General features: G+C 56.7%; 1 protein-coding gene across 1 annotated transcript; it reads right to left on the bottom strand.

Annotated features, from left to right (window-relative positions):
- Positions 1 to 1188: 1188 nt before the first annotated feature.
- SFT2D2 (SFT2 domain containing 2) lies at positions 1189 to 14144 on the bottom strand. The gene is made up of 8 exons (XM_037034955.1): positions 13992 to 14144; positions 9661 to 9747; positions 9409 to 9494; positions 7379 to 7460; positions 5990 to 6025; positions 5845 to 5903; positions 3214 to 3243; positions 1189 to 1515 (listed from the first exon to the last, which is right to left on the bottom strand). Exons 1-8 carry the CDS (start codon positions 14052 to 14054, stop codon positions 1476 to 1478), a joined length of 483 nt encoding a protein of 160 aa, XP_036890850.1. The 5' UTR covers positions 14055 to 14144; the 3' UTR covers positions 1189 to 1475.
- Positions 14145 to 15915: the final 1771 nt, after the last annotated feature.

Raw genomic sequence — 15915 nt, 5'->3', positions numbered from 1 at the left:
AGACCACCACTGCCTTCGGTGTGGAGGCTCCCGGAGCAAGAGCCCGGGGGCAGCCAGAGCTGGAGAAGGACAGAAAGGTACCGCAGAGACACCTCACCACAGGGCGGTTCTGGGGCCGCTGCAAGCCCAGAGGTCTGGCGGTCAAGGCAGGACACTTGGAGGCCAGGCAAGAGCTACAGCGACATGCAGAGAACAATGGGGATGCCACAGGCCCGGGACGCTCCCCACGGGGGGACAGGGCGGGAGACTCTGCAGGGGCCAGGAGTCACAGGCCTGGCTGGTGAAAACAGGGGCCCAGCTCCAGCAGGTGCCCCGGAGCCACACTGGGACACATGGGTCACAGAGAGACTGAAGCTGGGGCACCAGGCTCTGGGCCCAGCTCTGCCACCCACCGTGGCTTCGGGTACATCTGGCAACCTGCTCGAGCCCCGTTTCCCTCCAGCACATGGAGGGACAACTCTGCTTCGTCACGAGGCCCGTGAGAACAAGCTCAGGGACACGAAGCCCTTAGTCTGCGGTTCCCCGCCCACGGTGTCCTCTCTCCCAGTGTGTCCCGCAGGGGCTCAAGTGCCAACACAGAACCTACTTAAAGGTCGAGGGGTGGGGCGCCTGCACCCTCCTGGCCCCACAGCAAGGCTCTGCCTTCCCTCCCCGACACCAGCCCCACTCCAGGAGAACAGAAAACTTAACTGACCATTCACAAACAGTGAAGAAAAGAAAATACAGCAGAGAACAGCAAAAACTGTCACCTCCTATTGGCTCTTGTTCAAAAGGAAAAGCAGCATTTTCTCTGCCGCCTTGTTCTCTCTCAAGCTAGTTCCCAGACGTCACGAGGAAAACAGGACAGAAACACCCCAGAGAGAAAGAGCGGGCGCCGCCATCACAACCCCGTTCCACAGCCAGGGTGGACCCGCACGGCCGAGGTGCGGGCTCAGCGGCACCTCTCATCACCCAGCGCCCGTTCGTGTCCCCAACAGCCGGCTCTGTGGGCTGACACAGCGGTCAGGAGGGCGGAATCCCTGGTCCCAGGCCCAGGGAACAGCGTGTCCACACCACATGGGGCACGGGCGATGGTCTCCAAGCTGAGGGACAAGTGTACAAAGTCCCGTGGGCCCCCAAACACTGCTGTGCCCCTGCCGTCCCAGACCGGGCTCGCCACCTGACGATCCCTGGCTCCCAAGGCTTGTCTGTTGCTTAATGTGGTTTTTATTTATGAGAATTTGGGGAACCACACCCAACGAGGAAAGGGGTGATGAGGCTGATGCCTCTCTGGAGGATACAGAACCCGCCCCTCCTATTGTGCTACAAGATATCTGGGACTGGGGACACGCTGCTGCCTCCAAAAGCAATGTGTGGGTCACCCAGATCCGCTGTGGCCAGAGGAAAGGCACAGGTCTGTGAGCCAGAGGGTTAGAAGGTATTTACAAAAGTGTCTGCCGGCTTCCATCCAAAGCTTCACAAGAGTCGGCCACGTGCTATGTAAGACACGCGGCAAAACACTTCTTCACAGCGTCCCTAGGAAGAAAAACACAAGGGTAAACAGGAGATTGTCACCCCGGGCTCCTAAAGAGATCAAGACCCCCCTGCAGATTTCCCGGCACCCAAAGAGGCACGCTGCAGAGAAGACAGCACTCTGACTGTGGGGCCAGGCCCCAGGCAGGTCACCTGTCTTGTCTGAGTGGCCCATGTCTCATCTATTTGTACAAGGGCATGTCCTCGCCCACCCAACAGGCTAGTGGTGCAGACGACACAAAGCAGTGACCGCAGATGCACGATAAGCAAAGGAGAAGTCAAAAAAGTAGAGTCCGCCAGAGACCAGGAAATGGGCCAGGACAGTGCACTTTCTAGCGACCAGAACCACAGACCACACTCAACGTGTTACGTGAAACGGGCCCCCTGGGGATTCCCCATCGGCAGGCAGCAGCAGCAGCAGCAGGAGCAGGAGCAGCTGAGGGACATCCTCCAGGAGCTCCGGAGCACAGGGACCTTGCTACAGCCCAGAGCCCGACGGGCTGTGTAGCCCCACCCACTTGCTCTTGGGAACCACTGAGGAGCGTGCACGGGGAAGCTGGGCGCTCCGAGAACTGTTCCCCCCGGGCAGCATGTGAACTGGACCCTCACCCCGGCTCTGCTCCCCGTTCCCCGCTGCCCTGTGCAGAGGGCTTGGGGAGCCACCTGAGGGGAGGGACCTGCAAGTGAATGCACCCACATGAGCAGGCACTATGCTTTAACGTCAAGGTCATTCTAAAACGTTTCTTAAGGCATGCTCCACCCTGTGGTCCCTCCCAGGAGGTGTTCTGAGCGAGAAGGGGTTTCATGGCCAAGTGAGATCCCTCCTGAGTGCCCACAGTACCAGCACCCATCAGGGGATCTGACAGCGAGGGCCCCTTTGCAAAGCCACTCAGCAGCCATGAACGAGATGGGCTTTTTTAAGTTCTTGTCCAGCCCATCACCCCCAGCATCTTCCAACCCCATCAGCAACAACGTGGGACGGGGAAGACACAGGCCTGCCCTCCTCCGCTCACACACCAGTTTCCACATTCTCAACAACGTTTAGGAAAAGCTTCCACTGTGTTAACGAGAATGGAAATTAGACGGTGACGTCAGAACAGAGTCAGAGGTGAAGACCACCAAAGTGCTCACTTCAGGGGACCTGCGGGGTCAGAACCTGAGGGCTGGAGGGGCCGGCCCAGGGCAGCCGTCAGCGAGGCCTCTGCGCCAGAGGGGTCCGGTGTGCCACTGAAGGCCACTGCTCACTGGGAGACCCTGGCCCTGCTTGCTTCCCCTTTATAAGCCGTTCCCGTCCTCAGGATGCTGCTGGAAAACAAGCATGGGCTGGGACCCCGCCACCTTGCGCTCAGTGATGGTGAAGGGATCTGCCTTTGAGAAGACCTCCTCCGGGTACAGTGCAAAGAGCAGGAACGTGCGTCTACGCACCGCTGGTCCCAGCCAAAGCTGCCAGCAGCAGGACCACGTGGGCCTGGGTCAGCGCCCACCTCTGGTGTAGGATCGGGTGGAGGCAGGGGTGCGGGGAGACGACCCTAGCTCACTAATCAGGTGCTTGACACCTGCCTGTCTGTCTCAAAGGCCTGCAGCAAAGGTGGAACAACAGGACAGGCAGTCTCTGCAAGCACTCCAAACCCACAGGCCCTGAGCAGACACGGGCCAACCCCAAGAGACAGACACCATGGCCCTACATGCAGTCGGTCTTACCTCGCAAATGGTATGAAGGAGAGGCTGTACCTGAAAGGAGAAACACACACAAATTACATGGGGGGCGAGGATGAACGTGGCGGAACGGGCGTCTGCAGTGAGTCCCGGGGCCCTCCCGGGCAGGATGCACAAGCATACATGTGTGCACATGTGCCCAGGGCCCTGAGCCCCGGGGAGGGGAGGGTGTCATCTGTGGCAAGGGAGGATCACCTGGAATGTGCAGACTGGCGCAGAAGCCGTGTCCTGAGAAGAGCAGACAGCCCCAGGCCTCTGACACTCACATTCACAAGTCCTTAACAGAACACAGCTTCTCCCATTGGGACAAACTGTCTGCTCTGCTCCAGCTAATTTTCAAAAACCCAGAAAATGGAAGACCATAAAAGCCCAGTCCCCACTCTATGAATGAAAGTACAAGCAAGCTCTGACTCTTCAGGAACCCCAGTCCAAAGCTCTCTCGGCGGCCCCAGCAGGAGCCATACAGGGAGGAGGCTGCCCACCACCCTCAGGACCAGCCTGGGGCATCAGTCAGGCGGGATGGTTTCAGGCATCCGCGGGGTCTTGGATCATGTCCCTATGGATGGGGGGGGGGGCAGGGGGGCACGACCACACAAGCAAAGGCAGGCACGAGTACGTGGGCACAAATTCCTGCCCCCAGGAAATGAAAATACACACATAAGCAGCCACGCCAGGCTCTTGCAGCCCCTGCCACAACAGGTTTAATGTGTGCCACGTTAAAACGGGGCCGGCCCTCCCCTCCCCCTGACACTGGCCAGGTTCGCCCACCTGCAAGCACAGCCAATCCCCGAAGCCCAACACTGTGAAAGCACAGCTATTCAACAGTCCAAAACTGCCACCGGGAGGTGTGTGCTTAGCTCGCCGTCTCCAGATCCATTTCTAGCAGAGTGTAACTGATCCTGGGACACTTAAACAGTCCACCCTGGCTGCTGTGGCTCAGTGGACTGAGCTTAGGCTGTGAACCAAAGGGTCACTGGTTCGATTCCCAGTCAGGGCACATGCCTGGGTTGCAGGCCAGGTTCCCAGTGAGGGCCAGATGAGAGGCAACCACACATGGATGTTTCTCTCCCTCTCTTTTCTCTTCTTTCCCCTCTCTCTAAAAATAAATAAGTAATTTCTTTTAAAAAGTTCCCACAATCCTTTTTTCTCTGCAACAGATGTTTTTCCCAAAGCAGATCAGTCACATCCCTCCCGAAACTGTCTGGCAAATATCATCCCTGAATAAACTTTGAAAGTACTGGGTTGGCCAAAAAGTCTGAATACAGGATGTAGCTTAGTTATTAACTTCATTCAAAACAATTCTGTTACATTGTACCGTGACAGCTGTCCTATGAACCTGCATTTTTTTAAAAACTTATCGAAACTGGTGGATTTTTGTGTAGCCATATTAATATTGAAAATGAAAGAAAATACACATTTTTGGCATATTATACTTTATTCAAGAAAAGTAAAAACACAACTGAAATTTTAAAAAAAGGTTTGTACAGTGTGTGGAGAACGTGCTGTGATACATGGCGAGTGTCAAAAGTAGTTTGCAGAGTTTCTTGGTCCCGTTGACATTTGGCCAAACGCTCCTTGGCTGTGGGGCTGTCTCATGCACTGGAAGGTGTTCAGCAGCCCCCCCGGCCTCTGCCCACAGAAGCCAGTAGCGGGAGAGAGCCGACATACTCAACATACCCAAATCAATACAATTTTTGGTAAAAATAAAAAAGTGTGTGTGTGTGCACGCTTTTGCCCTAGCTGGTGCGGCTCAGTGGATTGGGAGCCGGCCTGTGAACCAAAGGGTCACCGGTTCAATTCCCAGTGAAGGCATATTCCTGGATTGCAGGCCAGGTCCCCAGTAGGGGGTGTGTGAGAGGGAATCACGCACTGATGTTTCTCTCCCTTTCTCCTTCCCTTCCTCTAAAACCAAATAAAGTCTTTTTGTATTTGATGGAAAAAACCTGACAGACTTTTTGACCAACCCGATACTACGCACAGGGCTCAGAAGCTACAGATCCCACAGGTGCCACCCCCACCCTCCCGATGGTGTCGGACCAGTTTGGAAGGGCTGAGACCCCACAGCCCCGCCCACTGTGTCAAACAATGAAGCCCTTTCACCGAACGTGGCCCTCGAGTGGCAGTCCCCTGGGCCTGCCAACAGGCCGCCAGCAGAGGCCAATCCTACAGCCACGTGGTTTCCAGTCTCCTTGCCTCCTGCCAACAATTCCCTCTTTGTTCTTCTGATAAGGACTCTTCCACCCCCCATTCTTTCCCTTCCCACTCTCCTTTCCCTTTGCCAGCTTTCTGGCCCACCGCCTCCTTCTACCTGACCCCGCAGACTTCTTACCCTTGCTCTCACTGGATGTGAGTGGTTCAGTACCATTAATACCATCTCAGAACCAACCGTGAGCCCCGCAAGAATGCCGCAGTGGGCCACAGCACCCACACCCCCTCACGCCACCTACTGGCAGCGGGCCCAGTCCACAGGCTTTGCTCTGCAGCCCGACTTTGCCCGAGTCACTGAGAATTCTTCGGCTGAATGGCGCCCGTGCTGCCTGACCCCTCCCCACAGGCCCCGGGGTTTTATCACCGTCAATGCAGCAGTCAGAGATCGATGCGGAAAGGGACACTTACCATGTCAGGGCCAAAGACTGCAGAATGCAGAAGATGAGGGCAAGCCCCTTGTTATGCCACTGAAAGAGAAACGACACGGTGCCGTGAACGCCGGTGGCCAGTGTGTGAACCAACGAGGCGAAGGACGATACAAAGCCCAACTTACCCAAAAGGCAGAACACAGGGTGAGCGCAAAACACAACTGCGGAGAGAAAGGAGACGTCAGTAAGTTAACACTGTGACGATGACAGCATGAGAAAAACCAGAAGGACTTACCGCTCTTGGCGAACTTACACCAATACTTATCGGGCTGTGGTGATCAGATTCCAGGGCAGCCACAGCCGCCAAATGCCCCCCCCCCCCCAGAGCACTTCGCCTACCTAAGCGCCCCCACTTGGCAGAAGAGTTAAAACTGCAGAGAAACTAAACTGGCCAGTAAGAACTCGAGGAGGCTCGAAAGAGAAGGATCCTCTTCTACTTTCAAATTTTCCCAAAATCGCTACCCAGCCAACAACATCGCCTTTCCGGCCTACCCCGCACACCAGTCTTTCTGTCCAAACACATCATAATACAGGTTCCACACCCACCTCTGTGACCTAACCCCTGCCAAACACTGGGCTTCAGGGTGGAAGGAGCCACACGAGGACAAAGGTGCACACAAGATGCCACTCTCACACCCAGCGAATGACAGATCAGTTTCCTTGTCACCTGACACTCCCTAGGTCCTTTCTTAGAGAGTTCTTTCTACAAGATGCTATCCAGGCCGTCCCCACGCATGACGAACCAAGAACAGCAGGCTCTCGAGCGTCCTCATGCCTGTCGTCTCCACCCATCCCGGATGGTACCTTAGCCAGAAATGTGTCCTAAGTATTTACTCTGAGCTCGGCTCTGTACACGAGGCTCTGAAGGACACAGTGAACTGCAAACATGCACAGGGGCCTTGGAAAACTTCCCTGTTTGACCAAATGAGAGGTAGAAAGTAGAAAGTATGTTGCCCACGTTCCAAATGCTGCAACACCGATAATTAAATAAAAGGCTGGAGAATGTGGCTGGGAAAGCTTTTGACAGTCACGTGGACGCGAACGGCCCAGAGAAAGGACAGGCATTCTGGGTCAACGGGTTGGGGAGATAGGGTAAGAGTGAAGGCACGATCGTCAGAGCAGAGAACGGGGCAATGGGCCGCAAGGAAGACGGGTGAGAACAGGTATGACCCTAAAGGGTCATCCTGAACACAGGATGGTGAGGGGCAAGAGTCCCCTTCAGAGAATGAGCCGGTGTTTCTGTGCTGTTGCCTCTAAGGTGTCTCCACATCGCTGCACCCACCCCTAGGAGGGCGTCCACTCACTCACTGCCCTATCACTTTGGCTGATTAGACAAGCAGCGCCCTCTGGAGGTGATTCATAGAACTGGCAGTTCCTTAACCCCAATGGAAATCCAACCTCCCGCCCCCACTCCTAAGGCTTCAGGTAGGAGTCGAGATGAAAGGGAAAAGGTCTGAGAAGTAAACACACGCCAGAACCCCCGCCCCAGAAGCGCAGCTGGCGGGCAGACTCACCAGCACCATGATGGTTGCGATCAGACGCGTGGGCTCAAACATCCTCTTCAGCTGCTTCATCGGCCCCATGAGGAAGACCGTGCTGCGGGGAAACACGCACCAGCCGTGAGGCCAGAACAGGCCACTCTGGGCACAAGCTGCCCCCATCACCCCCCGCGTGACCGGCTCATGGCCAAGCAGCTCTCACTCTGCCTTGAGCTACGCTAAAGGGCCCTGGTGCGCAGCTCTGGCTTCCCCCATCAAAACGTACGGGCTCGGTGGCAAGAACACTCACCACCCGCATCTTACAGATGGAGAGAGCGCAGCCCAGAGGGCGGGTTCCCGACCAGACCACCCAACCAGCGAGCAGTGGCATGAGACTGCACGTGCATTGGGTCTGGTTCCAGGGCCACATTCGTCACCTTCTCCAAGGGTGCCACTTTCCTCCTTCCCCATGGAAGGAAACCATGGAACCAACCAACCAACCAACCGACAAGACTCAAGCAACTTAAAAAGGAAAACCACACCTTACAAGCTTAGGCTGTTTACGTTAAAAAGCAGAGCATCTCATTTCCCTTCGTAACCTCCTAGAAGATACTCCTAGTCATGTTAACACACGCTCTGAATTGTCGCACGTCTGCTCAACGCCACACATGGGACCTCATTCCGTCCCTCTACTACTCTGTGAGTCGGGTGTTATGATGCTTATTTGGGGGGGTGAAAAAATGAAGCCAAGGTGACTAACTGATGTATCCAGGACCACACAGCTGGGAGCTTAAGCAGCTGGCACGAAAACCCACAACTGCTAGGTTCCAAAGCTCCGAAAGACCTCCCTGGTGTGCCCTCTGTGTGAATGGGACCCGAGAGGTGGCAGGAGACAGAGGGGAGCCTCACGCCCACGGCACCAGGGCCAGCATCCTGTCGTTTCCTGACTCATCACAGAAGGGCTCACACAGACTCAGCTGAGCAGCTGCCTCTCATAACCAGGGTTTAATACACACCAACCACCAGGTGACACCGGGGTGGCGTTCCACGCAAGAAAGAGGCCTGGGCAGAGGCACAAGGGTGTCTGGGACAGGCAGAAGGTTCGGCACTCAGGGCTACACTGGGGACGAGTGGGAGGGGCAAAGGCTGATCTCAAGGGCCTGGGCTCAGACTCCACCTGCAGAGAGGAACCAGGAGTCCCTAAGCAAGCTCAGCAGGGACAGTAATGAACGGCCAGTAGGGGGCAGTGGAGGAGGAAAAGAATGGGGCGGTGGACCCCCGCAGCAGTTCTGGACTCCATCAGCAGAGCTGAGAGCAGCGCCCACGCCACCGGCTCTAGGAAGCCCTCCCTGGTCCCAGGCCAGGTCAGACCAGGCCGGTGCCCCGAGCATCTCTCCCTCCACATCCTACTCTGCTATCAGGTTGCGTCTGTCTGCCTGGCGGACCCATGAGCTCCCTCATGGCAGGAACCCGACCATTCTGGTCTTTGAATGCTCAGAGCCCAGCAGGGTATGATCAAGGATTCTCACAGGAGGGACAACAGTGACAAGGACAAAGAGGAAGGAGCCAGCAAGAAGGCAACACCAGGCCTTGAGACTGGCGGCATCGGCACGCAGGCGTGGCTGAAGCGTCGGAGTGCATGGGATCGGCCCAGGATGTCTGCGCCGCCGGCAGCACAGCGGTGGGCGAGTGCCCTGCCCTGGGGAGCAGGTCTGCCATGGTCTTGCACTGGATAATAACAGGTTTCGCCTGCAGCCGCCGGCCCAGTGAGGCTCCTGAAAGCCCAGGCTCAGTCCCCAGCAGCGGTAGGAGCAGCCAGACAGAAGGCCATGCTGTTCGACTGCTACGGGCCAAGGCGCCCTCCTGTGGACACCTCAGTGGTGAGACATCGCCTGCCGTCTCCCCAGGTAGAAACACATTGTGCAGGACAGGGCAGGGACGGGATGCATTTTGACTACTCTTTCTCTCCAAAGCCTTAAAGCTACAGAGGCCCTCTCTTCCCCACTCCCAACCACAATCCACTTCCCCCTCTAATAACTGGCCAAGGGTGGATTAAAAACTGTTACCTCCCGATCGACGCGATGTTACCGAAGGTGTAAAACACTGCAAACAGGTACAGCCCCTTCCTCGGCACCCAGAGCAGGAACGTACCCTGCGAGAGAGAGCAGAGGGTGTCGTCCCCCGACACACCACCAGGGACACGCAGACACCTGTTCCGCTCCCCGCCCGCCTCCTCCCTCCCCTCTTACCCATGAACATCGACAGAGGGAAGGAGGCCGGTCACATGGGCAAGATGGAGGAGGGGAGGGAAGCCTTACCAGCAGCGAGCAGAGAATTCCCGTGACGAAACATGCTGCGAAGCCTTTGATTCTGGTGTCCCAGCTTAATGAAGACGTCTCAGTCACCTGGAAGGTTGGAACACAGGTTGCAGACCTCCCCCAGGACAAAGGATGCACAGGGTTAGTTAGGGTCAGACGGTCAGACGCAGGGCGTGACTGTGTTCAGAGGAAGGCGGGAGCACAGCATCCTGCACACTCGGAGCTATGAGAGCCCTCCTGAGTCACGGCACCCGGTGCCTTCTGCACCCAAGGGTCTCCTGTCCTGCGCTGCTAACACCCCTTGCCGTGGACACCCTGCCTCAAGCCCACCCACTTCACAGACTGGAAGGCAGGACACAGACCTGCAAGCAGCCAAGCCTCACTGCAGCCCGGGCCGGACCAGGCCCACCGCGGGCAAGGTGTGAGCTCTGCCTGGCAGGGGCTCAGCAGATGGGGCTGTGTCCCCTGGGCACGGTCCCCTATGCCCACTGGCCACGCTTCAGCAGCTGCTGCTGTCTGTGACCTAGGGTGGGGGTGGGGGAGGCTCGGGCTCTGGCCCTCCTCAGGACACACACAGAGCCGTTCACTATTGTGCTGTTCTTCCGGGCGGGTGGCAGCCGGACCACGTGAGTATGAGGCAGGTCCCAGTTAATGAGTTACTGCTCTGCCACCAAAACTATTCTCTCCCAAGAGCAACGTTCTCAGGCAGCCAAGTTTCCAGAAAAACGGCTAAAACAGGAGAGCCTGTGAGTAGCCCCTAAGGCTTCTCCCCATGTCAAAGACTGCCACCAAGTGCCTGCACCAGAGACCCGTGCAGTCTGTCCCCCTAAGGGCCACAGCTGCTCCACCTGGGCACAGGCAGCTGCAGCTGAGACCAAGGGCCCCCACCACAGCCAGGCGGCCAGGCGGCCAGGCCGGGGTCCCTTCACACAGGGGCGTGCGCGTGGCCACCTGGAATGTGGTGAACGCTGTAGAGCACATTCCCAGCAGCTGATGGAGGACAGTAGGTGGTGGCAGAGGCTGCTGAGGTCACCAGACTGGCAACTCCCTCAGCCTTGAGGGCTCCCAGTGCAGGACTTGTTTTCCAAGGAGGACCTGTCTTCAAACACCCTGTCAAACCAGAAGCTCGAAGGGGAGGACCAGCGGCTCCCCCAGGTGTGGCAGGTGTGGCTAAGGAATGGCTTCACCTCCACCCAGGAGAAAGGCATTTCGGGCAGGTTATCGAACGGGGTTCTCTCCACCCCCCCATATATTCACGAAAGTGGGTTCATGAGACTGAAACAATCCCCTGACACACACACACACACAGCACCCACAAGATCATGTGGCAACATAGGACCCCGCAAGGAAAGGCACACTTGGGGCTGGTGACATGCAGTGGGGGCGGGGCATCTGGCACCATGGCAGGACACCTCGCCTCCAAAGCGAGCAGGCCAGGCTCTGCCATCCAGCTGCCCCGGTGCCCACCCAACCAGGCCAGGCCCCTGCTGCCAGACCGTTTGGCCTCCCACCAAGGACAGAACCAAACCAAAGCCACAACTCCTCCTACTCACGCGAGAACCAGAGACCTTACCTTGCCAAGGTGGAAGAAAACACCGGGCTGCGTGCAGAGAGAAACGTGGTATGGGGTTGGACAGGATCTGCTACCTGAGCACTACTAGGCACCAACAGGGATATTTTTAAAGATTCAACCTTTTTTTTCCCTTAAAGAGCTTACACCATAAGGTGAAGTATCAAACTTGAGTTGACGGCAGCCCTGAGGACACTAAACAGCCCCAACAGCAGGACAGTGAGACTCCAGCCCCCGCCAAGATCAAAATCACTGGCCACGGGGAGCGGCCTGCTTTCCGCCTTCAGAAGGACAGCGATGCGTTGGTTCTGCAAGTCTCTCAGGCTGAACGCCACCCCAGGGTCACCCTGTTCAGCAAAACGGGGGGAGCTGACTTTTCACCATTGCTGTTCCACCGCACGTGGCTGCCAGTTCGGGGTCACAGGCGGGGGAAGCTGCTGTTCCCCTTCTTCTAGCCGGACTCAGGGAAAGCCAAACACTTATCACAATTTTTGGAAACTAGACTCGCCAGAACAGTATCCTGGACAGAACCTGGAGGGGACGTGCTCGCACGCTGTCTGATTGGCAGTGGGACACAAAGGTCCCTTTGACTCTGGGCTATGGGTGGACAGGAGAGGGGCTGTTGCCAAAAAAAAAGGAAAGCTAAGAACTGTTTGGGGAACGGCAGGGAACGGGAGAAGCTGAGAAAGAAATACTGCCCCCTCCCTGCACTGTGCAGCCAGGGACCATCCACTCCTTCCTTGCCTGGGCAGGCCTTCGTAAACCACGAAACCCTTCCTCTCAGAAAGAAGTCCGTGGACCCTGCAGACTGAAGGGGTAGGTGTGAGGATGAAGGACCAGAAAACTCGTTGTGAGGCTACCTGTCATTACACATGGGCACGGAATTTTTACAGGAGAAACAGAACCTCTCATCATCCTTCTACTGTTTGCATTACACGGAAGAAAGTTTTAAAAGTACTTGCTTCTGGTGACTTCTGACAGCTTACACGGTACTGAATTCGCAGAGACTGTAAAGCCGCCTGTCCAACGAGCCACATAAGATGGAAACTTGCCCCCCCTCCAAATCCTGCAGTTCCGAGAGTAAAACTGCGGGAAGCGTCAGCCCAAGTCAGGACCCGCATTTCACAGGTGGCCCTGACCTAACACGTAAGAACGAAGCCAAAAATAACCCCGAAGAGGAATTCTGCCGGTTCAGAAATGCGTCCCAGGAGCTCAGGTGGGAGGTGCGGATCAATCACCGTGTGAACAGGACTTGGACCTGGGAAAGAGGAACCTGAGAGCCATGTTTCAGAACGAGAGAGAGGCACCTCCTCTTTTTGGGCTACATTTCACACACAACCGGACTTTCGATGCTCTGAGGCCCTTCACCATGTCTAACGTAGCAGCACCACTTCAGGTAAAAACAAACTCAGCGTTCAGTTTCCCGGTTGAATTGCATCATCCCCTCCAGGGTCTGCCCACCGCTCCGGGACCCCTTTCTGAACCTACAACGTCAGCATCACCTGCTGTCAACACTCCCCACTAGCGTCTTCAGGACAGAAAATGTCCCACTAGGGAAGCCCAATGCTCATAAAAGCCTGTTGACAGTGTGCAGGGCATAGAGCTCTGGATGCGCAAGGCTGTCGCTGCCTGAGTTTTCTTCACCTCCCACCTGAGAGTTTGGGATAGAAGTCAGAAATCCAGAACATAGAACTTGGGCCAGTACCACTGAGCCCTGACCAATTAATAAAGGCAAGAAATGAAAAGAATAGAGCTGTTTTGAAATGACAATATAAAAATTAAATTAAATTAAAATCAAATAATTAAAACAAAACAAAGGAAATCTCAATTCCTACCACACTCAATTCCTACCAGTGTTACTTCCAGGTGAAGTTGGCAGGCTGAGATTTCAGACGGGTGGAGGTACCCGCATCGCACAAAACTCAGGGAGGTCAGCAACCCCAGGTGAGTGACAGGGGCGTGGGAGAAAACCACGGGAGACGCTGACCAAACTGAGAGCAGAGGTGGGTTTTTAGTTGAAAGATGGGGAAGCTGAGGCGCACCAGATACACGCCAAAAGTAAAGAGATGTTCATTTGTTATGCAGAAAGAAAAAAAAAAACAAAGCAAAAAGTTCCCGAAAGAGGAAGCAGACATTCTGTGGGGCTCTACAACCTAGGGCATCAGTGCCCAGAGTTCCGCTCGACCACAAAACCTGTCTAATCAAACAGCAGAGGCACAGCCCGGGGAATCCGCGGAGTCCTCGTGCACAAGGAGACACCAGATGCGGCCCCTCCCTCAGGAGTCCAGGGTTTCGCTGCGGAGACACCTTACACAACACGGAGAGGAGCTGGGGCCAGGTGTGAGTCTCACCCCCATAACCTCTACCGGGAGGGAAGGCGGCCAGAAGCCCCCGGGCACACGAAGGGCTCCCAGCGAGGTCGCCCCTCCCCCGGATGCGTCCTCCCCTGGCCGGGTTTCTGCGTTTCGCTACAGCGCCGCCTTTCCCCGAGAGGTGGGGGGGATGGGGCTCCGGACTCAAGTAAACAGACGCCGACAGCTGGAGCCCAGAGCCCAGGCCGTCCCGGGGGAGCACCGGCAAGGAGGGGAGAGGGGCCCCACGTGGGCCCGGTCGGGGATGGGAAATGGTGGTGGGGGCAGGAAGGGAAGAGCAGAGCTGCTTCCCAGGAAATCCTAGAAGTCCTGCTCCTTCCCAGAGCCAGCAGCCCCGCGCCCTCCAGGCCCCTGCGAGCCCGCGCCACGGCGGCGCGTGGGGCACTCACGTCGGCCAGGCCGCCCCGGTCCTCGGTGTCCTGGCCGCTCAGCACCTTCTTCAGCTTGTCCATCCCGGCCGGTGCGCGCCGCCGCAGCCCCTCGCCGGCCGCCGCCTGTTGCGCTGCTCCGCCCGCGGCCCTTCCGGGTGCGCGCCCCGCCCAGGTTTCCGCCCACCTGGCCGTGGCCAGCGCAGGCGCCCACCCCCTGCCCCGCCCCCCTGTCCAGCTGGTTTCGGACGCGGGCGCCTGGAGGCGCTGGGAGAGTGGGGTCGTCGCCCGGGAGCCGGCTGCATTCCCTCGGCGTCCCCAGCGAGCAGAGCAGGGGCCCCAGGAGCGGGGTCGCGCACGCTGTGGCGGCGGCGGCGGCGGCGGCGGCGGGCTGGGACCACGCTGTTGGCAATCGGGAGGCCACCTGGAGGCAGTGCCAGCTACCCGGACTTGATGGAGACGTGAGCGGGAAAGGCGCCACTTCCCGGCGGATGTGCACCGAGAGCGTGATTTGGCAACCCTTGGTGCCCAGGTGGGACTTGGGTGAGGGGCTGGGGAAGGAATGCTAGGTGGCTGGTTCCTTTCACCGACCCCAGACTGGACCCCAGTGCTGATGAGGCCATGCCGGAGAACCCGTAATCCGCAGGACAGAGGCTCACTGGGTGGGCCACTCGCCGGGTAGGGTCAGCAAAGCTAACTTCCAGATCAAATCGCTCAGAAAAGCAAACCCACGGACGGCTTCCCCCGGACAGCTTCCCCCACCCCACCCCACCTCCCTCGCACACGGACACTGAGTGGACATAATTTATAGGTTACCAATGTCAACAAAAGCTCTCTGTCCCCAATCCAATGCCAAGGGGAGTCCCCAGTCAGAGATGGGGTGAGACGGATTATGCAGGTCAAGTTTGCTAACCCAAGTGACACGGACTGGAGTGAAAACTCAGAGTGTGCTCCTCTGAGACAAAAGGGAGGCCTGCTTTTATAAGGTTCCCGCCCTGGTCCCTGATTGGTCTGTTTTTTATGCAAATGAGGGGTTCAAGTTTGCAGTTTGATTGGCTAGTTATGGAGTTGCTGCTGCTCTTATTGGTCAGTAGAAATACAAATGAAGATACAGCTCCATAGTTCCGATTGGACAGTGTAGGTCTCAGTCCATTGGTTGAAAGACGATTCCAGGAATTCCTTTATAAAGGTGGGTTCAGGCAGCAGGAGCTCTACTGCTTCTTCCCTGAGAAGCTGGCTGTGTGAGACGTGCTTGGTGGCGATGGCTGCGTGGCTCCGGTTACGAATCTGTGCCCAGTTAATCACCAGGAGTCATTACTGGTAGATAGATTCCTCATCGATGTCCACACCAAGAACTTAGGCCTGTTAGAAATTATTACACATCAACCCAGCAAGAGTTTGCACAGGACCCTGTTCGAATCAGTCAAATGGTTGTAATTACACCCCTGTGTGATTTCATCTTCATGGGTGTTCAAATGTGCTTTGCTTTGTAATTGTAGTTTACACCTCTGAACTTGAAAAGCAAACGCCCCTTACCCCCTTGTTACACTCGGGTAAATTCCTGCCTCAGTTCCTTGCGGTGGCAAAAATTCCCGTCTGCCTGGTCCCCTGGAGGGAGCGTGCCTGTTTTGTCATTCCTGCAGGGCAGAGGCCCAGGACTTTCTGCCCCTGCTCCCAGGTCAGGGGTATTTGCATGGACTCCCCGCGCAATAACGGGTTTGTGTCCTGTCGCAGAGCATTTCTGACCACACACACACAGCCCAGGCAGAGGGTTTTGCCTTTATCCCTCCCCCAGAAATCAAGGGTTTTGCCTGGGCCTGGGCTGATGTGATTTGTCCCTCCTCCCTTCAGCAGCCTAAGACTTTTGCATCCTTCAAGGGGAGGGTCTGGGGAAAGTGGGCAGGGTTTCACACCTCTGCCTCCTAGGTCCTGTCTGCCTCAGCCG

Source organism: Sturnira hondurensis, unplaced genomic scaffold (assembly GCF_014824575.4).
Source record: "Sturnira hondurensis isolate 20B ecotype Veracruz unplaced genomic scaffold, ASM1482457v3 Scaffold0022215, whole genome shotgun sequence".
Lineage (NCBI taxonomy): Eukaryota > Metazoa > Chordata > Mammalia > Chiroptera > Phyllostomidae > Sturnira > Sturnira hondurensis.
This window is presented reverse-complemented; position numbering and strand designations above follow the sequence as displayed.